The 26,061-nt window shown below is 39.5% G+C and overlaps 2 protein-coding genes across 9 annotated transcripts in view; one reads left to right on the top strand and one right to left on the bottom strand.

Annotated features, from left to right (window-relative positions):
• On the top strand, window positions 1-9,509 carry ACBD7 (acyl-CoA binding domain containing 7). 2 transcript variants are annotated; one of them, XM_005504954.3, is made up of 4 exons: window positions 1-348; window positions 8,839-8,956; window positions 9,063-9,125; window positions 9,214-9,509. In XM_005504954.3, exons 1-4 carry the CDS (start codon window positions 337-339, stop codon window positions 9,285-9,287), a joined length of 267 nt encoding a protein of 88 aa, XP_005505011.1. In that variant the 5' UTR covers window positions 1-336; the 3' UTR covers window positions 9,288-9,509. The 2 variants fall into 2 exon arrangements, with proteins under 2 accessions (XP_005505011.1, XP_021146622.1); XM_021290947.2 differs by lacking the exon at window positions 1-348 and adding an exon at window positions 1,929-1,976.
• OLAH (oleoyl-ACP hydrolase) overlaps window positions 3,196-26,061 on the bottom strand; it is a 26,882-nt gene continuing 4,016 nt past the window's right edge. Inside the window, exons 2-9 of one of the 7 annotated variants that reach the window (XM_065050978.1) lie at window positions 21,776-21,850; window positions 14,770-14,901; window positions 13,018-13,156; window positions 12,342-12,441; window positions 11,244-11,419; window positions 10,254-10,339; window positions 4,351-4,511; window positions 3,196-3,735 (exon numbers count right to left, since the gene is read on the bottom strand). In XM_065050978.1, coding sequence (XP_064907050.1) covers window positions 4,495-4,511; window positions 10,254-10,339; window positions 11,244-11,419; window positions 12,342-12,441; window positions 13,018-13,156; window positions 14,770-14,901; window positions 21,776-21,850 — 725 coding nt within the window. In that variant the 3' untranslated portion in view covers window positions 3,196-3,735; window positions 4,351-4,494. Of the gene's footprint in view, window positions 10,011-10,253; window positions 10,340-11,243; window positions 11,420-12,341; window positions 12,442-13,017; window positions 13,157-14,769; window positions 14,902-16,906; window positions 16,956-17,094; window positions 20,851-21,775; window positions 21,851-26,061 lie in introns of those variants that run through there. The other 6 variants (XM_021290941.2, XM_021290944.2, XM_021290946.2 and 3 more) reach the window with 6 other exon arrangements.

The raw sequence follows: 26,061 nt of genomic DNA on the forward strand, positions 1-26,061 counted from the left end.
ATCTCTGCTTTCAGGCTGGTGGTCTAATCCTCAGGGGTATGGAAACGCGCTCAGGCTTTCTGAAGAAACTAGTGTGGGCTTAATGCCCTCATTGTCCTTTCCCCAGCGTTCGTACCCACCCATTTCCCCCTGTGGGTCCCCGGAGGCACAGCCCCCGTGCCCTGCCTCGGCGGGGCTCTGCGCGGCGGGCGAGCTGAGCTCAGTGGTACCCAGCCCAGCGCCGCGGCTGCAGCACGGCCCCAGCACCGCACCCGCGCCGCCGCGGCACAGAGGCAGAAGCACCGGGTCCCCGCAGGAGAAGGAGCGAGGCCGTTCCCTGAGCATCCTCACGGCATCATGGCTCTCCAGGTAAGCAATTCTGCATCTGGTGAGACAGAGACGCGAGGAGAGGAGAAAGAGTGGGCTGCACTGTCCGTCTGTGCAATGCCGTGTTAGAGACAGCCGTGTTTCTTCAGCACAAGGATTATTACTGCAAAATCAAGGTTACCTTGTGGCAAGGGAAATTTGCCTAAGCCTTTGGAAGATAAATAACGCCTTACTTTTTGCAAGTGGAAGGTGAGAGAAGTGCTGCATATTTTGAACTATTCACAGGTCATGTAAATTATTTGGAGCCTTACCTGTTTAGAGCATGTGTTAATTATTTTTCTTTACGTGTGCATCTGAGTTTGCTAGGACTGGATTATGCACTGAAAGGTAGGTACGTATTTATTTTTTTAGTATCTAGCTATTGGAGCTATAAAAGGAGGAGTGGAACTTGTAACACTGAAGCAGTGGTATATGTGCATTTGGGAATCATGAATAATTTTTAAGAGAGTTGTGCATATTTTTTTAGGTGTGTGCATTTTTTGCATGGTACGTTTTGGTGGGCTTCTGTTTTTGTAAGAAAGCTGCTACTTTCTGGCTAGAGAGAGCTTCCTGCTACCTTCTCTCTCACTATAAATAGTTACCGAGGAAATTATCTTCATTGCCAGCTTTTAGCCTCCTATCTTTGTAGCAAATTATGAATACGTCCCTTGTCTTGCCCATGCCCTGATGGATTAGGCTGTTTTTCTTCATTAGGCTTTCTATTATCCCTTTCACTTCCAGATTTGCAAGCCCTTTTATCCTGGTCTCATTATAATGTCTGTCTCAGCCCCATTAGTGTGCGTGTTCTGCAAAGAGCGAGCAACATAATGCTCTGACCTAGATGCAGGGACTGTATTGCCAGGAGCTCAGCAACTTTCTTCTGAGCTGCAATTATATCAAATGGCACAGAGGTTTCATTGTGTCGTTTTACAGCTAAGAGGAAGAATCCTGTCTCTTCAGTGGGCCAGAATTGCCAGATCCCAAGCCTAACACCACCTTTGTTTAATTAGTGATCACTGAAATGATAGCTTGTTCTGTTCTGCCTTGGATTCACTCTAGAAAATAAACTTATTAGACTGATGTTTAAGCAATGAGCCATGAATCACTATTAGAAAGAGCTGAGTGCAATATGATTTGCCATTGCTGTACACAGGTAAACTTTATACAAAAAACCACAGTGGTTGAGATATTACGGTATTCTATATGTTCTGCATTAGACATCATAGAGGTTTTCTATCCACTGTTGTGTTGGTTGACAGCTGCCAAGCTGTACGGGAATGAGGACAAAATGAATAAAATAATGTTTTCATTGGGGAGGCTGTAAAAGTTTTACAAGTTTTGCAAACTGCCAAATTATTCTTCTGTAAACAGTCAAGGTTTTTTCTTTGCAAAGAGGGAGTGTGTGATAACGGTTTGATAATTTGTGCGTTTATCTTTAATGCAGGTGTGCATGTGTATGTTTATGTCTGTATGTCTGCTTTTAATTTGAGGAGTGAAAGGGAATTATATTGGCACATGATTAAAAGGAAATTATATTTTTATAGGCTGTTCTTAAGCATGTTGTGTAAGCAAGCAAATGCTAAGCAACAGTGTGCACAATGGTTGGCTACAGGGAGATGAAGAAAGAAGTGGTTAGTATTTAAATTTCATTTCTGGGTATTTCTTGCTGTGTAAGATATGCATTTGCATATTTTGAAAACAATATCTTGTGATATTTTCCTATAGATCTAAATAGAATAAAAGTACATGAAGAAGCTTATTAACTGTTTCCTTTATTTTTTTGAGTTATCTTTTGTTTTTGTGAGTCTAATAAAGCTTCTAGTTCATCCTTATTGTGAAGTTTAGATCAGAAAACAATTCAAGGCATGTGGAAGATTTCCACTGACTTGACTGTCCTTGTACATCAGTGCTGGGAGAGGCTTGCGTGCAGTAGTGACCACAGTATAGAGATAAAACTTATTTAATTAATTGTGTCAACTCACTTTTATTATCGATACTGCTTCGTAATCTTACTGTTAACAGAGCATGAATGCTGCTTTTGTTTATACGTATGTGGGTGATATCAAGAGATATCTGTGATGTAGGAGTCAGTGATAGGTATAGTCAAGTATATCACATCTGCTGGTGTTCAGGTTACGAATGAAATACTTCAACAAAATTTTACCTATGAAAGAAATCTTAAGTGTAAAGATGTACCATTCGTTCGGATGCTATTTTTAATTCAGTGATGAGTTAGCTGCATTGCTGATATTCTTTCCTCTCATTGAGCACATCTCCACAATAAATGCTATATATATCTATCAGAAATACTTTTGTTAGCACATATGTGGACAAGTGTTTTTCCATAATTAGACTACAGTTTTGGTACCTGAGTACAAAACTCCTTCGTATTTTAATTAATGTGTCTGGAGTGGCACTGGTGCAAGGTGGGAGGTACAGCTAGGGCAGTAACTGCCCATGTCCCTGCCCCTGCTCTGGGGTGAGCTCGAAGTAGACTGGCCCTGTTTTCATGGAGGGATCAGCTGCCTGTCTACCAAGGTGTATCATGAGGTACAGAGTCATATGAACAGTCTCACAAGACCTGTGAGTTCAGACTCGGGTTTAGCTTATAGCGACATGTCCATCTGCCCCCAGCTGCCAGGCAGAAGGTGCCCGTGCTGTGCCCAAGGCACAGGGCAGTGTGCTCCTGCCCCAAAGCCCTGGATATTCGCCCTGCACCGTCGGTGACGTTGCTGCCCTCAAACCTTCCTGGTGTAAGCCCAGCTGGCAACTAAACACCACACGGCCACGAGTTTCCCTCCCCCACAGTGGGAAGGGAGGGAGAATGGAGGAAACAGTGAAACTCCTGGGTTGAGATAATGACAGTTTAATAGGACAGAAAAGGAAGAGAAACCAATAATAATAACAACGATAAAAGAATATAGAAAATTAGTGATGCACAAAACAATTGCTCACCATCCGCTAATCCATGCTCAGCCTGTCCCCGAGCAGTTCCCCTGGCCAGCTTCCCCCAAAATACAGGCTGAGCGGGATGTCATGGGATACAGAATATCACTCTGGCCAGTTGGGGTCAGCTGTCCTGGCTGTGCCCCCTCCCAGCTTCCTGTGCACCCGGCACAGTGTGAGAAGCTGAAAAGTCCTTGTCTGCTTAATAACAACTAAAACATCAGTGTGCTAGCAACTTACTTTAAACCCAAAACGCAGCACTATACCAGCTACTAGGAAGAAAATTAACTCTAGCCCAGCTGAAAGCAGGACACTACCAAAAGGCAGGATAGCGATCTTTACTTACTGGTCCTTGGCAATTTTTGGTGAAAAATTAAAACTTAATTTAACACTTGAACTTCCTGAAGCGTTTCAGGTGGTTGTAGGAATTCAGGTACAGTTACCCTACCAAAGGAGAACAAGAGAAAATACTACATAAGAAGAAAAATAAAAATTGCAAGGCTTTTATGAAAGTAAACGTTACTACTACAAATATCAGGAATTCCTCATAATGAGGGCTTTATTACATTGCTTACAAGAAGCACACATGAACTACAGGCTGTGATTAATAACTAAAGCACTGTTTTTTTTCTTTTGTGGCCAAATATACTAGTCTTTAGAACATCTAGGATAACGCAAGGATTGAATAATGCTTGATTTAAAATGTTTTTATTTGCACCTAAGTTAAAGCTATCAAAGCTATAATTTCTGGAGAAAGCATCCATTTCTTTAATCAAATTTGAGATCAGAGTTTTCTTGTTTGTATGGAGTTTGTTTTGTTTTGTTTTGTTTTGCTATGGCATCAAGAAGAAGTAGATGTAGAGCATATACAGTTTTCACATCGATGTAATTGATCCAAAGGGAAATACTAGTACAACTTGTGCTGTAAACTTAGGGTCAAATGAAATTCTAACGTAAATGCTTACAGAGTAATTAGCCGGAGTTTCTTTGTACCATTTTTAGTTAATTGCTGTTCAGCAGATTCAGTATTTAAAGAAGAAATTAGATTATCTGAAATACCTGTCTGTAGTCACAGCTATTGCAGTCGTGGCAGTCCAGCCACGGATACAAAGATTTTGCAGCAGGAACTCTTTAGAGATCAGATTGTATTACTGGGTCCATCATGAAAGCTTGGCCAGCTCACAAATGATTTCGAAAGATTTATCATTTACTGATTTCACCTGGAATATAAAGATTTTCATTCTTGTATAATTATGTTCATAAAGTGTTTGTATATTTAACTATTTCCTTTTAACATCCACAATTTAAAAGAGTTTTAGAAGAAAAAAAATTGACTTGCACTTTGTGGCAAATAGAACTGTGTCTCCTGACCTATACATTGAGATATTTCACCACCAGCAAGATGGCATGAATATACATATATGAAGTTTTTTGTAAGTGCTGAGTCTACATCAATATTAATGTCACTATTGCTAATTTAAAATATTAAATCAAATTGAAATTATTTTCTTTAGCTAAATTGCCAGAAATGTTTGTTGTTCAGACCTGTCAGAAGATACAACCCCTGCTCCGGACAGCTTATTCCTTTAAGAGCATTTCCAAAAGTTTGGTTTGTGGTGGTGGGGGACGCACCCTTGCTTTCAGGCTACAAACTGCCACCCTATACAGGTGAGAAAAGGCCTCTCAATATTAGCAGAACTTCACAAAAAGGTCACTGCGAAGACAGAGGGCTCTGTGCATGCTCGTGCATCCCTCCCTCCTAACCCTCATACAGCCCTGAAAAGTGTTTGCTATTAAGTGTCGTGTTCTTTTCTTGAGCTTCTTTCCTGTGGTAGGGTCCCTCCCATGAATAAGCAAAATGGGATGAGAGGTAAGGTACAGTCATGGAAAGAACAGAGGAAATCCTTCAGTTTAACTAGTTGCTAACAACTAGATGCTTTAATGATGCTTGAAGTGTTTCTTGGGAAAAGTTTGCTTTTATTATTATTAATTTAAATCATTAAGCTGCTAATAGGGCCACTTTTTTAAGTGGTACCCTCCATAGACTTCCCAAGATTTATTTATTTATACCAGTGTGACTGTTTGTAGCGTACCACTTGTGGAATTTTTACTTTGTCGGGCTTCTAAGGGGCACATTTGGCAACTATGACTGCCTGTATCATTAAAATATGTGGGAGCCCTAGTCAGGAGCACTTGGGTTCTGCAAACAGAGAAGAAAAGCAGTATTGACTCTGAGAGCTGCAAAGTGTCAGAATAGCTGAATTTCTCTTCAGTGTAAAGAACAGGTTCTGCTTATATAGCATGTATGTAATTTGTGCAGTAATTGTGTATTACTGCAAATTCTGCCTGCAAGTTCAGGACTTGTTATCATGTAGACCACTTTTTTTTTTTTTTAAACTCAGTTTAGCTGCCACTCAGAGTGAGGATTTTAGTTTCCATTTAAAACAGAGCCAAACAAAACCCTCAAATGTTACTTAAACTCTTTGATGAATTGGGACAGAAGACACTTTATGAAATGTTTAACAATTTACTCCTTCAGCTGAGGTGAGAAAGCTTGTACTCCAATTTTCTAGTCTTTCAGGAAAACAAATAATCAGGTTTCATATTTCTGACATTAAACTTTGTAGGAAAAAAAATTTGTTTTCTTTATACAGAACAAAAAAAGCAAAGCTTCTGTTGTCCAAATAATCCATTTTTAATTCTGATCTAAGCCGACTAAATCCAGTTACTTCAATTAAAATAGTTTTCATGATCAGTTTAATACCTGTTAGAATGCTGATTATTTTTTAAGTAAACAATAGAGTACACGGAAACAAACAAAAATGCTGAGAAGAGATGCTGTAAGGTCATTTCAACATTACTGAGTCAGCTTTTATATGTAATCTGGATTTTGGTTTATCTAAATTACATATAACATACTCTGGGTTTTTTGTTTTTTAATTCTAGAAAAATCCTGTATTCATCTTGCAGTGCTCCCAAATAATTGTTTGGTAAAACAAAACAAACCCCACAGTGTTTCATTGTTCTTAAAAAAAAAAATTGGACATAAAAAGTTGGATGTAAACCTTCATGTTTTTCCATGATTCTATGGTGTAGTTGCGTTTTATTAACATTGAGAATCATTTTTACTAAAACAGGAGCAAACTGCATAATTACATGGTTTTGGTCTATAAAGCTTTAGATTTAAGAATATAATTTGGAAGACATTTGATTTAGAATTTAATGTGGTAACTCTGCCAATCATATAGTGTACTGAATTACCAAGTTCCAGAGCATTAAGTGGACAAAACGGCACTTGGAATCTGGCTAATTCTCAGCATTGTGCCAAATAAAGAATTAAAGAGCATCATAGTCAATATATCTCCACATAACAGCAGTGTTTCTCAAAGCTAAAACTGCTAAAGACTGTTTTAAAGACCACTGGCTGTTTGGTTCTGGGAGGCCTTGATGGGAATCATCTGGGAACTTCTGCTTTCAGTTATGCACACATTGAGGTTCTTGCTGAATTGGAAGATTATTTGTTAATAAGCACCTACATTGCTGCAAGATGTTTGTCTGAAGATCTTGCCTTCCATTGCATTTTAATGGTGCTATAAACTGTCAGAACTAGAGATGTGGATTATCATCATGAACCCTTCTCATCTAATGTTCTGTGAATTTATAATTGCAGTTTAAATAAGATTCAAGATCTGGTTTTAATCGCTGTTTTTCAGGGAGCATTCCTTTGCTAGCACACCCTTTTAATCGTACACCATGGGGATTTTTTTAAATATCCCTTTTAAATATACCTATCTGCCTGCTGCTCCTTGTTTCAGCTCTGGTGTTACCGACGTACGTGCTCCTGTGGTGAGCACTTCTGTTCTTAGAAGACTTGTGCTTTCTCTTTGTGGGTTTCAAATAGCAATTGAGAATTTTGCCAAAAACTGAGAAATTCCTCAGAAGTTTGTATCTGGGAGCTTTACTTACTAGCCAAACTAAATTTCCAGGCCAAAAAAGAAAACAGTTAATTCATTTTGGGAGGCAGAGGTGCCTGGTTTGGTGGGGGGGTGGCCAGGTGTGTGCAGAAGGCTGCAGCACACTCAGCTGCCCCTCCTCACCCTTGTCCACATGCTGCTTTAACGCAGCCACCGGCTGATGGGTCCTGAGCATCAATGAATGTGTAGTTTTGTGATTCCATGGAGGGGCCTTTCTTTGAAGAGAGATACTTGAGCATCAGTCTCTAATTCAATTATTTTTCATTTTTCCTCCTCGAATTTAAATACAGGAATAACCTTTCTCTTGTACTTAGAGAATGTTATAGTGAAGCCAGCTCTGCGTACTTGCTGTTTCTGTCACCTGTGCCACCCAGCAGTCATTTGCCAAGGAGAAAGGCATCAATTGTGGAGACAAGTGTGTATTAGGTTTCCTTATTTAAAAGAAGTAAAAATGTTTCCTGTAGCTAGAGGAAGGAAAAAGTGGTCTAAAGAAGCACAGTACAGACTGCTGAGGTGATGCCAAGTTCTCAGTTATCTAAACAGAGTCACAGCACTCATGGTGAAACCATTGTTGAATAGGTCACTGATTTTAGCACAAAGTTGTAGGCTGGTTTTGTACATATTAAATATACATGTAATAGCACATCTTGCAGGATATACTGTGCTTCTACAAATGCAGGTCCAACTCAAAAGCTAAAATAATGATTGAAACCTGCATATAGCACGTTAAAGTGCCTGCTTCTGTTCTGAATTACAGTAGTGCAGTAACCTGGCAGGTCTGTGGTCACTTATACGAAATGTCTCTCTGAAATGTCCTGGGCATGAACCAGGACTCCAAACTTGATGCTAAAGTCTAGCCCAAGACCTAGTATATAGAGAGAGTAACAGCTATTGCCTTGCGTTGTTGATATGAGCGTGGGATGCATGATGATGAACGGAGTACATTTTTCCTTCACTCTTGTGCTCTGCTGTGTTTGAGAGATGGGTGTTGCAGGTCACGCTGGCAGTTGCGCTGCCCATCTCCGTGGGGTACATCTGTGCCAAGTGCAGGTCACCTCCTGCACTGTCAGCAGAGAAGGGGCAATGAAGGGGGAGATGGGCAGAGCCCCTCAGGGTGTTCCAGCTCCACCCCAGTCACACCTTGCACTCAGGGCCAGAAGGATTCAGAGATTACTGCTGGGGGGTGAAGTTCAGTGAACACCTTATAACTCCATCATGACTGTGAAAGACATATACACTTACAGCCATTGCATAGGGTGCTTGTACAAATATATCTGTAGCTATCCTGACAACCGACAGTCTGTAATGGTTCCAAGTGTTTAGATGTAAAACCATTGGAAAAAAAGAAGTTTATTTATTTTAGCAGTGCTGACCCTGTCAGCTAAGTAGGCCTAGTTTTCTTTCTAATAACTTACGGTTTTACTAAGCTTCATTAATAGGAAAATGTCTAGACTTCCCACTAAATCCAAGTGAGTATTAAAGAATATCCAATGATACTACTGTGTGTGCTATACTTAGTTTTAAGCATACCCCTTGAGAGGAAAACCAACACTTTTGTTTTTTCTTTCATCAGGCTGACTTTGATCATGCTGCAGGAGATGTAAGAAAACTAAAAACAACACCAACTGATGAAGAACTGAAGGAACTATATGGATTGTACAAACAGGCTACTATTGGAGATATTAATATTGGTATTCCTATTTCCTGTATATAATTCACACTTACTCCCATATCTTGATGAAATCAAATGTTATGTAAATCTGCATGATAGTCAAAGGTATGCATTTATTTTGGCAGAATGTCCAGGAATGCTGGATTTGAAAGGCAAAGCCAAATGGGAAGCGTGGAACCTGAAAAAAGGTGTCGCACCAATTAAATTTACATGATGTAGTCATGTTTAGAGGATGAAAAATGAGGAAAGGTAATGACTCCTACTTTACTTTTACAGGTTTATCAAAAGAGGACGCCATGAAGGCCTATATCTCTAAAGCAAACGCATTGGTAGAAAAATATGGGATCTAGAATACTCAAAATAATTCCCAATAATACCTAACTCTGCAGTAGCTAATGAACTAAGTCTGTTGAGAAAAATGCAATACTAACTCCTTATTGTGTAGTCTGACGTAAAAATTTTTTAAGCATAAGCTGTTTGATTGTAAGGCGTATTTACGTACGTACTCTATTTTTAGATTGTATCTTACTCTAAATAAATTTGAACCTAATAAATGAAGCTTTCTGTAAGAACTGTGGGTTTCTGTGAGTATTACATTCTATTTAGCGTTTTTACAAGAGCACATAAACAGAGAAGCTCTAGAAGTATTTTTTGCAAATGAGGTTTCTTTGTTCCATAGGAAGTGAAGGGTTTGTGCAAACGCAAGATGAGAAGAGGGGAAAGAGAAAACTTTTTTTTTTAGTTTTTAAGACCCAAAGCCAATGTTTAGTTTTAAAAAAAATCAGAAAAACTCCTCCTTTTGAAGGATTACAGCTAAGTTCTTGAGGAACAGAACAACTCTTATGCATAACTGCATGAAATTCTACAGAGAGAGTGACATATTATGAAGTGCTGTGGACTAATTTTACAGCTCCTGTCATTAAAATAGAGGGAAATAACTTATGGGCCAGCATTTTCTATACATTTTGTTATGTGTTTTGTCAAGAAAATTTCATTAGAGGGTTCCAGCAGATAGAAGTGACCTCCAGGAAGCTTGTAAAAAGAAATGTCTCCGCTTGTTAGGTCATGCCAGGCTGAAAAAGAGATTTAAAGTGTCAGAGAAATTACAACCATTGTGGTCATTTTACATAACTGTTTCAAAGTTATTATTTAATAATTATTTTAAGTCCCATATCAACTATTTTGGTTAACACATTGAGATGGCTCTGTTGATCTGTTTCATTCAAGAAAGAGATAAAAGACCCCAGAAAACTCTTCATGAACTGATTTGATACAACAGGAAAATGCCTAAGAGGAAAATCATTTAAGCAAAGTACCTTTTGAATCATGTGGATTATCTTCAGACCCATTAAAGCAGGTGATATCACAAGAGAAGGGAATCTTCCTTTCTGCTGTCTCAAAACTGTGAACATAAAGAGGAGCAGTAAAAAAAAGTTACTTTCCATAAGACACTTATGTTTGAGGTTTGCTTCCACATAGGAAATAGTTTTTCTTTCTCCTCTAAAACGTAACAAACTTCAGGCATTGATTGCGCAGAACATCAGGGAAGAAATTACTGTAAAATTTCTAGCTCCTTATCCTACAGCAATTAGGTCTAAAATTTTAAACAAAGAATGAGCAAACAATTAGGAAAAAAAGAGCTTCAACCTGCAATAAAAATTCCCACCTACAATAAACAATTATGTTGTCTGCTTATATTCAAGTTCTAATATTTCAGGGCATTATCAGTGTCAGGTTCCTACGGCCAAAATGGGTCCCACATCCAAGAGTGTCCTTATCTTGGCCAGGGTAAGAAAGCATCACCACTCAGCTACGTGAGCGGTTGCATAGGATCCAGTGGGGACAGCAGGGAGGACAGAAGCAGCCGGTCCCTCTCTGGATGCCTTGAACCCAGGGATTCTTTGCTCTGGTTAGGCCAAGGCGCCTTGAGTCAGGAGGCTGAATGCAGTGATCCCGATGCATGATCAGTTCAGCTTATGAGCCTCGGACAACAACAAAAGATGTGAGAATATTCCTTTTAGTGGCTCCTGACTTTGGATCCTGAGTAGAACTGTCATTCTACCATGACATTCACTGGTGTAATAGCAGCAGTGGTTGCTACAGTAAGCAGTGTTTTCATCTGGGGCTTAAATACTACAATATAAATGGAAAAGCACACAAAAGAGAAAACTATGTTTACTACTTCATAATCTTTTTAGAGCAGAAACAAGAACAAATTCCAGAGAAGAAAGAAAACCTGAAATGATCAGACAAAAGTAAAACTGTAAAATACAAATATAAATGTAATACAAAACTGTAAAACTTACGAAAATGTCTGAAGAACTCTAATATCTTCTCTGAAAGTATGTATCAGATGATTCCTAATGTCTTCATTTTGCATAAGCTCAGGAGAAGTTCCTCCTAAAAACTGTATATATGTAAGAATGTCTTCATCTTTTACATCACATATGGGTGTGCTTTTTATGTGAAGAAATTCTTCAGACTGTCAGAACAAGACAAATCAGATTAGATGTTGCATATAACATACTTCAAATAATACTTTCATTAAGAATTGTTTTAGTAAAAAAGGACAGTGATCCTCTGTGTCCAAAATAAAATGGCTGATTAGTTTTACACACACAGAGAATACTTCTTGGAAAGGATTAGTAGACTGTTTTCTGAAAATACAGATTATGAGCGAGCCAAGCACCCTCAGGGTCTGAAACTTCCACAGACAAGTAACCATTGATTGAATTTTGTTCAAAGTTTGACTCTTACTATTGAAATACAGCTAATAACAGAATGTACTTAAGAGAAGGAAAAGCCTAGCAGTGGACACAAATCTGACTAATGAAGGACTGGAGAGACCAATCGATTATGGAAATTTGCAGGAATAATGATTGCTTCCATGAAGTACTAGCCTGTACTCAGGACTGCTAAGAAGCCCCAGAAACAGAAGAATGGAAAGAGCAAATGCTGACTGAGTACAGGAGGGCTGGGGAAAAGCCACTTCAGTGTTGTTTTCCTGAGAAAGATGAGCAGAACCACCAGAACCTGAAGGAACTGAGGACAGGTTAAAAAGCCAGAGAAGAAGGAGGAAGAAAAGAAAGAAATGCACAAATGCACTGAGGGCTGGTGCAGGAGGTTTATGAAAGCTTAGTTTAGACCGTTCACATCTGACAGAGTAGGGAGTGGCACTTTCTATTTTGTTTTGATTACATTTTAGTATTAAGCCGAAGGCCATAGTAAATAATACAGTATTCAAAAATGGTGGCATTAGCTTAAGAAGACTGGTCTCCCTGAGCTAAGGTTAATGCTTGTTTTATATCAAAGCAACTCTGCATACTGTATTATAAAATGTTATTTTTGCTCTTGGTAGCTAATAGGCTGTTGTGGATTGTACTGTTAGTGATGCTGTAACTTACATTTGGGGCATGTCCCGCTGATATAAAAAGATGGATTGGCTCTAGTCCGTACTTTTCTTTCAAGTGTAGCGCAACTGCAAAACTAATGTAAGATCCAAAACTGTAGCAAAAAGAGAAATTAAAGCAAAGTAAGATAAAACATATGTAAAAACTGGAACATTTAAGCATTATTTGAATTTCAGCACTAACTGGCTATCTTGAACAGTTACTGAAACCATATATGACAAGTAAATTATAGTGATATTTGTTAATAGACATGAAATGTATTCCTATACAGTCTAGTATTACAAGTCAGACCCTTTTGCAATAAGAACAGTTATTTTGAATACTTGGGACTAAGTGATCTTCAAAATCCATGTGTTTTACAAATGGTTCACCCCCTGCATTCATGGAGAGTAAGCACTGACACAAATATTAAGAGTAAATATAACTATAATGTATCATTGCTAGAAGAAAATAAATCACACCACTGTCATTCTTAGAGGATATTGTGCCTGACCCAACAAATAACCAGAGTCTTTGAGATCAACAGTGTGTTTTAGGACGACTTGAATGAAGACCTTTGCAGAAGTGTATTTTCCTAAAGTTTTTCAGATAAAGGCAAGTAACTATCTACTCCTAGTGTTCAAATATAAAACTCCTTCACCAGGGTATCTAAAAATGTATATATTTTTACCTGTGACCAAAAAATGCAAATGGTTTTTCCTGCAATTCTTTTAACAAAACACTTGTAATTTCATTAACTACGGTTGTCATGTCTTTTGGAAAAGGCTCCTTAAGACGAGATTCTCTTCCAGGAAGTCTTACACAGGACACTGCAGAAGAGGTAGAAGAAGGGAGGGAAAAGAATTACAGTTATTTCAAATAGAAACAGTAAAATCATGTTAAGTTTTTAAATCTGTTCTGCAGAATATATAGATTATCTAAATTAACCTTTCTCACAGTTTATACAGTGTATTTGCTGTTGCTACTGCTGTCTTTTAATTCTGTGAGAGATTAGGTCTCTGTCCCTTCCTTCACTCACAAATGATGTGTCCCCATTGATCTGTTAGATAAATGCCTTGGGTCAGAAATCCACAAGGTCCTGCTCTCAGCTGAGGTTTCAAAGCAACTTTATCGTTATTAATATTACTAACAAATAACCACAATTAATTAATTTCAATAAGTTTGAGGGTTGTGTAAAATACATCCTTTCAATGGCAGCATTAGAAAGTTAAACTATATTAGAATCATACAGTCCTTGTTCTTTGCAGGCTCTTCAGCACTGCACGTAGTAAAATGTGGAATCATAGTATAAATGGATGGCAATTTATATGTATATGGAAGGACATATTGCATGCTTTTATTCCTTTCAAATCTGGGGATTTCCCTCCCACTGTTTAGAGACAGGAATAAATAGAAAAGAAAAAAAAAGTTGATTTTCTAAAATCTTCTTGACTTCACACATACTGCCAAACTCATATGGAAGTAATGGGTCAGACACAAAGTATTTTAGAAGAGGTAGAATAAACCACTACCTGATACCATAGACAGCTGTACAGAAATGTTTGCATCTTCTATACTTCCAATCTGCACAACACATCTTTGAAAGAGCATGCTACACCACGATTTTATTAATCCGTGCCTGCAATTGCTCCTAGGCCATCTCCTTAGTAACTTTGCTGGAAGCAGTTCCAGTGGACAAAAGTGGGTTTTTTTAATTTAAAACGTCAAGGAAAATTTGATGTGACTTGTGCAAGTTTTTATAGAAAGCATACAAGCATTTAGAGGACTTGTACAATCGCAGTAGTAATGCTGTCTATAAATGCTAGATTATTTTTCTTATTTGTGGAAGGCCTGGAAAATGGCCTTAGTTCCTCTTCGCACAGTTCAGCAACAGGTCTTTTTAGTGCTGATGTAGACTGATAGCATTTAGAATTACTTCACACTTTAACTAAATGTAATTTCACTGTTATAAATCCATAGTTTAAACTTTGGTTTTGATTTGAGTGCAAAACTATGCAAACACTCTGGATGACAGAAATTCATTCTGTGCAGTCTCTCAACATTAAAAACAGTTCTCAGATCTTCACTGTTAACCTTGCTGATGACTTTTTTATCATATTAATAATATGCCAGTGTATTGCTGTTTCTGAATCACACCAATAATTTCTGAAGCAGTCAAGCGTACCACAGTCTTGTGAAATTTAGCTCTGAGAATGTAACTTTTTAACCCAGCCAAATATAATTTGGTCTAAGGTAGTACAGAAACTTAGTAAACTCAGCATGCTAATGGGCATACTAATTTCTAATGGCATTCCTTTCTGGGTAAGACCCCTTGGAAAAATGACTGAAGTGCTTTCAAGAACATTATATTTAATTCAAAAAAGGTGGCTACTGTGTATTTCAGACTTGCTTAACTTCTCCTTTAACTACACAAATGACTAACCTTCAGTTGAGCTGCTGAAGAGTTTGCCCCATCGAGCAAGTTGAGAAGTTCCACTCCCAGCCCACGGAAAGCAAATCAACCTACAGAGAGCATTTGGCCTTTTGTATGGACAAGCAACCAGTTTCTCCATTTCTAAAAACAAACAAACAACAAGAAAAAACAAGAAAACCAAACGTCATTATAGAACAAGACTCTTCAGCTATAGGAAAATTAGAGTGAATGAAGTTTAATTTGAAACAATGGGCCGCAATATTTTCTGTCATCAGTACTGCTTATGGCACAACAACCTGTTAGATATCTTCATGCAACAGTGGAAACCAGTTCTGATTTTATAAATGGTGATGAAATTGTATTGGGCAACACCCCTAGTTAATATTTTCTCCTATTCAAGTCACTGTGCACAAAGAATGTAACAAGCAGCAGAAAAAATCGATATGGGATTTCAAGATGACCATTTAAAAACACAGGTTTTTAGAACATACGCAAAAATATAAGGTACATCTAAAGACCTAGAAGACATAAGGACCACCTGGTTCAATATACTCTCTAATGCAGTGGTGAAATGGATGTCAAGGGAACTGGATGTGGTTTCTTTATATATAGGAAACATCTATGAATTTATCTTTCATGCATTTATCCAGTCTCTCCTTCAATTCCTATGAACAGGTGCCATCTATGACATCCTCTTTCAATGAGTTGCACAGCCCTACTGTTGGTTGCATAAAGAATAAGCTCCCTTTTTGTTTTTAATCCAACTCCTGCAGCTTCATTTCATGGCCACAGAGCAGTACTGCAAAGAAAGTGAATAGTGCATCTCTCAGGATTTGCCCCAGGGCATTTCTGAGATCTTCTGTCATACTGCCTCTGGCTGCAGTCAGCCTTTTTCCTGAATGAAAAGCCTTGGCTTGCTTTGGTATCCCTCCTAGGGCGCTGCTTCCATACTCATGACCAGCATCACTGTGCATCTCTGGACTTTTTCTGATTTTGTTATATTCTTTTTAAGACAGTAGAGTAACCACAACCACATTCAGCTTTATTACAGCAGCATTAATATTTTTGTTTACTCACTGACAGATGCAACAGCTAAAGCACAATTTATAACTACTCCTTCCTTGTCGCTGCGAAGGAAAAATAGCATTGAAGATGCCAACTCTGTTGTCTCTAGCATCAGACACTGTCTTTACTATTTGAAGAAAAAAGCAAGTTTCAGCCATTTTTATTCTTCTTTCCTGATTTTCATGTCCTTTATTCCTGCTTATCAGGTTTGTGGACATAAGCACTGAGGTGACACCCTGCTACTGCTTGTGTGCTGGCAAAAGAACCTGGGAACACCATGTGCAACAGAAATACCTGGTAAAGATAAATTAATTAGAAGCAACAGTGATACAGAATTTTTAAATAAAATGTTTTCTGCAACCGTTACAATAAACTCACATGTTCTTGTTCAAAAGACTGAAAAATAGCAACTAAGGGATAACAAGCAGCAAAATTCTATTTCCAAAATGCTGCAAAACATTATGCATATTATTTCCTTCTTTGAATATAGCTCAGTATATGTGAGGGCTGATTCATCACAAAATACATCTACATGCCCACGTGCAGTCTTTTTCACCTGCACAAAAAGTTTGGGAAATGCAACCAGACGAGAACAGGCAGCAATTCAAACCCATTTTAAATATACATAATGAAGTAAGACAGAAGAAAATCCACACAAATGTTGCTGTGGCAATTTCTTGATTTTCACATATATTTAAACTGGAAAGTTTGTCAACATTTGTTAAGAATCATCTCAAAGAAACTATAAGAAGAGCAAGCCAAAAAAAACTTTATCAAAAATCACTGGGTAGACAATGTGAGCTTAAAAATAGCTGGAGGATAGTGGAACCAATTCTGCAGAGGACATAATTCCTCTGGTAGATTCATTTAGCTTCAGTACCATTAATCCCGTTTAGACAGTCAGTTCTTCCACAAAAAGACACAAAACCTCAAACATTTCTGAAGCCAACATTTTAACTTGACAGTCAAATAAGAAAAGAAAAATCTCTCTCAAACTGATTCCAAAGGGTAGAGAAAAATTTCAAGCATGATGAGGAAGGACATGTAGTTGAAGTCCCTAAACTATTTAAAGATACATTACCAGTCGTCAAGAATCTTTCACACTTTCTATTCATACAGGCTTATTCCATCACCATCCAGCCAGCTGATTTTAGCTGCAAATACTTGAATAGGTAGGAAAAACCACCAGTGCCTGGAAAAGACAGCCCTAGGATGGATCCACTTCCCAGCGCTGCACAGAAAGAAGCAGGAATCGGGATTTCTACGTACCAGCAGCAACGTGAGCAGAGGCAGCCTGGCAGGAGAGGAGGGATGTGCACCCAGGTGGCACAGCCACTGCTTTAAGTCTTCTCCAGGCTCAAGGGGAGGAGTCCACACCCTGGAAAAGAGGCAGGGCCTGAGGCACTGAGCACCCCAAAAGGGAGACAGAGCATCAGGGGCTTGGCCTGACATACAGTGTTGGAAGCAAGATATGGAAAGCGCAGGGACAGATCGGTCCCAGAGACTGACAAAGCACAGTTCAACATGCCCGTGATGGTGCTGAAGTTATACCAGTTTCAATATGGAGCCCCACACCTCGCTGAAGAAAAGTGAACATAAAGTAAACATAAAGTAAACAAGAAAAGACAGCCTTTTGTAAGAACTATATTCAAAAGTACAGTGCCCACACCTCTGCTGGACAGTTTTGTAGGGGCCTGAAAATGTTAATGTAGAAGAACATTGCCTGATTTGAATAAGACACTGCATTTGGTTAGTAGGCCAGTTATCATTTCTACAAGCTGGAAGACATAGCTGTGTGTGAATGACTTCTATTATCTTCTATGTTGTACCCCTGGGGACCAGATGCTATCAGCAACCTAAAACCACCAGTATATTTTGTAATTGCATTTGTAGTACTAGGAATACTGGCTTGTTGTTGTTGTTGTTACTCTACCAAAATATCAGTAGTGATAACAAAAACATGCAAAAGTAGTGGCCGAAACTAATGAATCTGAGTGCTCAAATGGCTTCTGATGCTTAACTTGAGACACACAAGCTGGACTGCTTTGTGGGTTTCACATTATTCTTCATTTCTAGGAAACTGAAAAATCTGTGGCAGTAAGAGAAAAGCCTGCCTGTTGACTTAGCCAGTCAGTAAGCAGTTTCCCAAATGAGGTCTGCAGTTTTCTACTCCCTGCTGATTTCTGCTTGCCTGGGGAACCCTAAATTAACGTGACAAACAAGCCAAAATTCCAGTGTTGCTCAGGTTCCACTGTTTCTCAAATGTCAGTATTTCTCGCTTATCCCACCTCTTCTGACTGCAGCAGTTTCCATGGAAAAGTGTGGGCTCCACAGTAAAGGCTGGTCCTGGGCCCTGCAGCTGCCACTTCCAAATGGCAAAAGTGGAAAGTGTTGCTAAGGCTTCCTTCACAGGACTTTTCTGTTGTAATTATTGTGAAGTAAGATGAGGCACACCTATGTTTGGAAGGTGCACAATTTAAAGTAGCTTATATTTGCTAGTCCTGACCTGTGCTGTCATGCCCAGTACTGCTTCTCCATATGATGTATGTTCTATAAGAGGTATTTGATGATAAGGTACAACTTATAATAAAGTACCTAATATGCTTTATTTATTCCTACCTCAGACTGTGCCAACTGTAAAATCTGACACCAAGCATTAATGTTATGAAAGCCAGCTGTTATAAATGTCAGGTCAACCAATAATGTTCCTAAAAGTAATAAAATACTACTGGAAACTATTATTTCCTAACTAAGGCTGAAAATAAAATAGGTCAAGATTTTGAAAGTATAGCATTAATCAAATAGCATGATAGTTCCCTAAAAATAATAAAATTATAAATTGTACGTATTGGTTGGTTTTGCTTGCCCTCTAAATTTTTTTCTCAGTATCCAAAGACTATAAATTTATTTGTTTTCATATGAAAAATTAATATTTTCACAAATTAAGCAGTTCCAGGAGGTGTCACTCTCAACAAAATTATGTTTGCCATTTCCAGGGCTGAAGGTAAAAGAAGGCTTTACAGAGCCAGCTTTGCCAACTCAGCACTAGCACAGAACAGAATAGACTAGACTATGAAGTTGGAAGGGACCGATTAACACAATGATCATCTAGACCAACTTGGAACAGGGTACTCTGCTAAATATAATAGCTCCCTGAATATCTTAAAGTTTGCTCTCCTGAAGTCCAGGGTAGAAACTCTGCTGTCCTTTTTTCTCATTACACTGAAAATTTTAAAATCAACCATTTCATGATCACTGTGGCCAAGATATCACATCCCCCATGAGTTCTTCTCTATTCACAAAGAGCATGTCTAGGAGGGCATCTTTCCTAGTTGGCTCAGTGAGTACTTGTGTCAAGAAGTTATCTCCTACAGACTTTAAGAATTTCTGAGACCTGCTCATCATGGCAGTATGATACTCCCAGTTATCTCTGGGAAGTTGAAGTCTGCCATAAGGACGAGAGCTACTGATCCAGAAATTTCTCCTGATTGCCTGTAGAATAACTTGTTGGTGCTTACATCCTGTCTGGGTAATCAGTAGTAGACACCCAGTACAACATCTCCTTTGTTTTCCATCCCCCTAATCCTCACCCAGAGGCTCTCAACCACATCATTGCTAACTCTAAGGGCTGTGCAATCAAACCTCTCTCTTACATGCGACACCTCCACCTCATTTTCCCTGCCTATCCTTCCTGAACAGCTTGTAGCCCTCCATTCCAGCACTCCAGTTGTGGGACTCATTCTACCAAATCTTGCTAATACCAATGATATTGTAGCTCTGGGAGCTGAGCAACACTTTCAGTTCATCCTGTTTGTTTTTCATACTGTGTGCGTTGGTGTACAAACATTTCAGATATGCCCTTGAGCCATCCATCCTCCCAGAAGCAGTGTAAATTGCCACCTTCAGGCAATGACATGCCAACCCCTGGCTTACCTGCTGCAATCCTGTTGGTATCTCCTTTCCTGCATTGATTCTAGTTTAAACCTCTCTCAATCAGTCCCTCCCGCTTACACCCAAAGATGCGTTTTCCCATCAGGACAGGTGGATCTCATCAGGCCCCAGAATACCTTGTCTCTTGAAGGCTCTTCCATGGTTTAAAAACCTGAAGTTTTGGCAGAGGCACCAACCCTGAAGCCAGGTACTGATATCCTGGGGTCGCCTGTTTGTTCCAAAGTCTTCCTCCATTACTGGGAGGGCTGAAGAAAACACTACCTGTGCTTCTATATTTTTTAGCATTCTTCTTGATAGGCCTCAGACTTTTTAACGTGACATCATTTCTAGCCATGTGAAAGAGCAGGAATGGACGGTAGTCTGAAGATTGTACTAGGTTCTTCAGTCTTATGGTGACATCCCTAATTCAGGCCCCAGGGAGGCAGCAAACTTCCCTGAAAAGAGGGTCCAGTCTGCAAACAGGTCATTCCATTCCACATAGGGGGGAATCACCAATGACCATAACTCACCATTGTTTCTTCTTGGCAGTGGTCTTAATGCAGGTTTTGTTGTGAGGGGTTGGTCTCTCTGACCTTGGCAAGACCGTTTGCACAGGTTCCTCCTCTACCTCATTATGCGCTTCATCTATCAGACTCAAGGCCTCGTACCTGTTCTGTAAGGTCTCTCAAAGGGTAACTTAGAGGGTAAGGAGGGGTTTCCCTTACCACTCAGTGCTGTAACCTTTTTCCACCCCTCCTTATCCCTTGTGTCACTGCCTTTCTCCTGGCACAAAGTAGATCCAGGACCTGCCTTCGTAGTGGCCGTGCTGAGTTGGCTTCCATGCACAACAGATGGCAGAGTGTGGCTCCACTGAAAACCACCCTCTAAGACTCTCAAATACTCCTCAGAAGTTCCTTATCCTTAGAGATTTCTTAGCTGCTGCTTTATGGCAATTTTCAGTCTCTTTTGGACCACAAAACTAATACAAGTGGACCTAATGGTAAGTCAAAAAATACCTGCATTCTCAAAAAACTGAAACTTATTTACTACCAATGGATGGTAAATGACAACATCTACTATTCTGTATAAGCAGTGTGCATTCTGCAGGCCGTAGCAACTGAAATGCATGAAGTAACCTGTCACTTCTAGCAACCTGCAAGATTAAAAGTGGGTAAAACACTTAAAGGATGACTAGTAAGCGCGATTCTTTCAGAAATGATAGTGAAATAGTGCAGGAGTAATCTTTTTATCCAGTAGATATTAGGACTGGAAACCCACCAATGTAATTCCTGTTTAACAACAGAAACATTGCTGGGGCAGTTGCAACTCACTAGTAGTAGTTTAATGTGACTCATTTTGAGCAGTAAAATAAGCATACACAGATCCCTGAATTAAGGCAACAAAGCAACATGTGTTCCTCAGTTGTACACAACAGATTTAAAGAACTAAATTGTGTATGTTGCTCAATAAAGGTTGACTTTAAATACTGACAGTTGCGAAATACATTGGACTGTATGTATTGTGTAATTTGTTTCCTCTTACAACAGTCATTATTCATTGTCAATAATATTTATTATTTTAACAAATCTGCATCATTTTTAGCACATTTACTGCAATTATACTTCATTTCCTCATCACTCAACTTCAAAGGATAAAAATAAGGATACACTTAAATCTTTCTCTTAAAAAATCACCCTTAGCTGCTTATACGGAGAGGCATGCAGTTAAGCAGTTCTCATACCATCCAAAAGAAAGCAGTAGTAAGCCTTCCCTTTAGGGCAGTCTTGAGACAGAGATAGTCTTAAATGAATCAAAACCAGCATGCATCCCAATTTATTATTAATCTTAATTATGGCCTCAGAAAATTACACACAAGCAATAAAATAGGAATAATGCAGCTGAAACACAGAGGGAAAAGCAGAATTTGCAGAAGGGAAGACTTTAGAGATGCATTAGCAGAACCTCCTGGAGAGATTCGGAAAGATGAGTGACACCTGAAAGAGTACTGAAGAGATCTCACCTGGAATTCTGCCCATAGCACTGGTCAGCCTCTTCAAGAAAAGTGAATTCAAACCAGATCTGGTGCACGGTGTGGCTAGAAAAGAGTTTATAAAGATAACACATTACCTTCTACGAACAGAGTGGAAGACAAGGATGGGGAAGTGAGGACGTTCCAAGTAATGATTACAGCTTGTCCATGCACTAACCATGGCTATAAATAAGATTTTTTTTTTTAACCACTGGATCCATCAGATTCTGCAACAGCTTTCCAGAAAAGCTACCTGCTTTAAGATGGAAATTCGGGTTATTAAAGTGGTTATAGAACATGCACGTGACAATGGCTTGGTGAACACTTTCAGCACCATGCACCTATTAGCTTGATGCAGGAATGAGTCTGTACGTGAGTGAAGACAGCCAGCTAGTTTCAATGCCATAAGACAGTTCTGCTAACAGAGAACCCATTTAGTTTAACAAATAGAGAGTTCTTTTTATTATTGTACATAATACATAGTGCTAAGGTCTGCTGAGCAAGGAAGAAAATAAAATTTTTGAGTACTCAGGGAAAAGCCTGGAGGCAGCAGAATCCAGTAGAAAAGCTGACTTTCCAGTCTTGCAAAAAGAAATAAAGCATGGAAGTCACATAAAAATGGCCACTCTGTATACATGGCTGGCCATGGAAAATGAAAGAAAACTAAATGGACATTTTTGCTGCTATCTCAGTAGGAGAGGAACATGTGTTGATCTATCATTATCTGAAGCATCCTAGTAACTGATAGAACTGCTTCACTGGTATAACCAAAAAAACTCACTTCTGAGATAGAACAAAACTTCACCAATACCAGTTTGGCCCTGTCCCTGCCCTGTCAGCTGCAGATACAGAAAGATACCGTGGCAGGATCCCAGCTGCCTAGAGGAGCCCTTCCTGCCCTTGCTCTCTGCAGCAAACACCCAAACCAGGGAAATTGTGTCTAAGTTCCAAAAGCCAGATTTTGTAAGAACCTAAATTAGAACAATGAACATTTAAACAGAGAAATGTGGGCAGGAAACAGGCTTTCTCATACTACCAGCCTCTCAGCCCACATTGCAGTCTTGAAACTTCTCCCTAAGGCTGCTCAGGTGCTCCCTGCCTGGGCACAACCTTGTGGCCCTCCACAGAAGTCTCCACCTGATCTAGAGTGCAGCAGCCTTAGCAATGCAAACTGCTGGCCAGCCACAGCCTCCTACGGGAACACGGTGAGGCACACAAAATGATAAACAAAAAACCCCATATACTGTCATCTCAGATGTATCACACAGATTAGAAACCCAGTTTTGGTCTCAAATTTTGAAGACTGATTTATAGCTTTGGGATAAAGCTCACCCTACAGAAATGCTTTCAACTAGGAATGTTCAAGGAAGGGATCCAAATATCAGTTCCTACTATTGTAGAACAAGAGCCACAACCAGACTGTAACATTTCCAGGCAGCAATATCAGATAAGAGAAAAGTTATCGGGTGCTATAATAAGCTAGTGAGACAATGCAAACTGTCAACAAGAATGCTGTAGAATAAGAAAATGAATTTGTTGGTCCTTAGATGCTCTGCGTCCTGTAAGTAAAAGGAAACTGTAGGAATTTTTTGAGTTCAACAACCACCACAGGTGTTCTCAGCACAAAAGAGAGCTGGAATTGCCACTATGGACCCCATCCAGCAGTAAAACTATAAGTATTGTGAGGATAGCCAGATGTGAAGGAACAGTCTATTGCACTTCCTAAGAAGTAAGAGATAAACTGCTTGTTAAAGGCAGGATTTTGTTTAAGGGGACAAAGCAATGATAGCACTAGATAAAAGAAGAAGCCAAAATCAATAGATGCATGTGTCACACTTAGGGGAATAGGTGAACTAAGGCACGTATCACCTGACCAGGAACAGATGCAGAGCTGAGCATGCAGATTGAGAAGTTATCAGAGTACACTTACTGGCAACAAAAATCACAGCCCAGAGTCTGGAAAAAAGTTCACTAGGTATGTGTTCACTTGTTATAGAGCAGCTACCTCACCATAGCACATTACGACCCCAGCTTCTAGAAGCAGGAGTGTCTGGACACTTTGTGCACAGCTGTATCGACAAATTCTGCAGGGTAACATATTATTACACAGCAGTTAACTTGCAGAAACTACACAGTCTTCACCAACAGAAACAGTGATAACATGAGACAGTGGTCAGTGGTCCCTTCTTCCTCTGCACATCTCTGAAGTATGAAGAGTCACACAGCTGCCAGCACTTAACCACTGAGAGTGAACAGCGGTGCTAATTTGACTATATAATTGACTATAAACTGCCATTTGATCCTTCAGAAATCATCAATACTTGATGTGAGCCAAGTAAAATACTGCCAGAGATTGAATCACAGAAAAGATAGAAATAGCTATTGAAAAACACGAAGGAACTCTTCTCAGTAGTCAAGGAATGTTGTTAGGGTTCCAAGAGACACAAAGCCCACAGCTCCAGGGACACGGGGGTACAAATGCCTGCCAAGGGGAGCAGGGCACTGCACCAATACTGCTCCCCACACACCCATCTCATCTCGGCCACCCATACATGTGCTAGGGTGCTAGGCCTCAAAGCCGATAATGAGCAAGGAGAGCTTGAGGAAGGAATAGCAGGCTAGTGCTGATAGCCCACCAAAACAAAAGTGAAGTGCAATGTGGGATGGAAGAAGTGCAGGTGCTTACATGTGGAAATAGCAGGCATCTAAGAAAAGTAGAATAGGAAGAAGAGCTTGTAACTGTTGATGCTTCTTTACTCCACCTGTGAGAGTGTAAATCTCTAGCACATTAGGTAACAGGAATAAGTATATAGAATATTTGAAAATATTTTTGGTTTATAGGCAATGTTAATGAGGATGCATGAACCTTCAGTCCCAGCTGTTGCCAGGGAGCAGACAAAGTGTCTCACCTCTCCTAGGTCACTGATCAAGCAAGACACAAACGATTCTGCAAAGATCTAAATGAGCACACTTACATAAGTATCAACTGATCATACACTGTTGTTTACTACACATTGGACAGTCAGGTCATAGCACAGAAATTTTGATAGGTGATGACATGAGGAACAAAGTTGTTTCTCCTCTAGAACAGTAGTTTTGCAAAACAGAAAGAAATGCTAGAAATATTCTTGCCAACATACTCATGAAATAATTCAGTGTGGATGTAATTTAGTACCAGAAAACACAGGCTTTTCCTTGAGAGGCTGTTACTGTGAGGACACTGAGTTGATTGTCATGCCTGACTAGACCCCATGAGGGCAAATATGCTGAGGGGTCTTGTGCTAAGACCTGTGAATTTTTTTTTGGTATCTGCTACCTTTCTCTCTGTAAAAGGGTTGAGTTCATTCAGGTGTTACCATCATTAGCAGTTGTCATTAGCATAACAAATAGGCTTAATCTTCCCACTCTCCTGCCAGCTCTCCTACTCCTAGAGCAAACCTATGGGACCAAAGGAGAATTTGGTAACACATATTTACAAACATGAACTGACTGACGGACTGATATAATAAAATGGCCATAAAAGAGAGCTTAATCCTTCATGACACCTTTAGCCCATACTTGATACTTTCTTGGTAATCAGCCCCTCCTTAAAAAGGTAAAAAAAGAGGGATTTGGGATTTTAAACTTTACTGATGCACTGGTAGGTCCACAAATTGTTCATACAGACCCTCTGCTCAAGCATTTGCTAAAGCAGGCCTGAAACTGTGACTGACGCCAGTCACTCACACAATCAGAAACGTGCTAATAAGGTATGGAAACAAATACAAGATTCCTGCCAAAAATCAGTAATGGGGCCTGATTTGTTAGTCACAGGATGACCTACAGTACTATTTGATGACAAAAGCAGTATAACAGTATTCAAAATCAATGTTGTTTTTGCTGCAAAATTCTCATCAAAGTGAATGAACATGAATAAAGGCAAGGAAGTCTGTATTTCCTCCTGCAGAGCTGGGGAGTCTGATACAACTTGCTTCGGCTGAATAGAGGATAATCTACAGAAAAAGGACCTGGAAAGGGTACCAAGGCTCAGCACACAGTATCTAGAGTGATTTCCAGCTGGCAGTCACACTGGTTGGGATGCTTATGAAGTCCAAAGCTAGTACAAGTAAGGCAGCTATTGCTGCAACAGCGCTCACAAATGAAATCAAATTTAACTTAGTTGCTAAATCTGTTGGGAAGGCAAGTATGGGGAGAACGGAAACTGCGCGATTCAGAGAGGAACCCAAGACAAATCTGTAACTGAGATGCAGATTTGCTGTCAGCTTTGTCTGATCCTG

The sequence above is a fragment of the Columba livia genome, chromosome 2 (assembly GCF_036013475.1).
Source record: "Columba livia isolate bColLiv1 breed racing homer chromosome 2, bColLiv1.pat.W.v2, whole genome shotgun sequence".
Taxonomy (NCBI): domain Eukaryota; kingdom Metazoa; phylum Chordata; class Aves; order Columbiformes; family Columbidae; genus Columba; species Columba livia.

Coding starts and splice junctions, on each gene's coding strand:
- ACBD7 (XM_021290947.2), top strand. CDS start 1,944: ATGGTTGGCTACAGGGAGATGAAGAAAGAAGTG. Junction 8,957..9,062: donor TATTGGAGATATTAATATTG/GTATTCCTATTT, acceptor TTATTTTGGCAG/AATGTCCAGGAATGCTGGAT. Junction 9,126..9,213: donor AGCGTGGAACCTGAAAAAAG/GTGTCGCACCAA, acceptor TTACTTTTACAG/GTTTATCAAAAGAGGACGCC.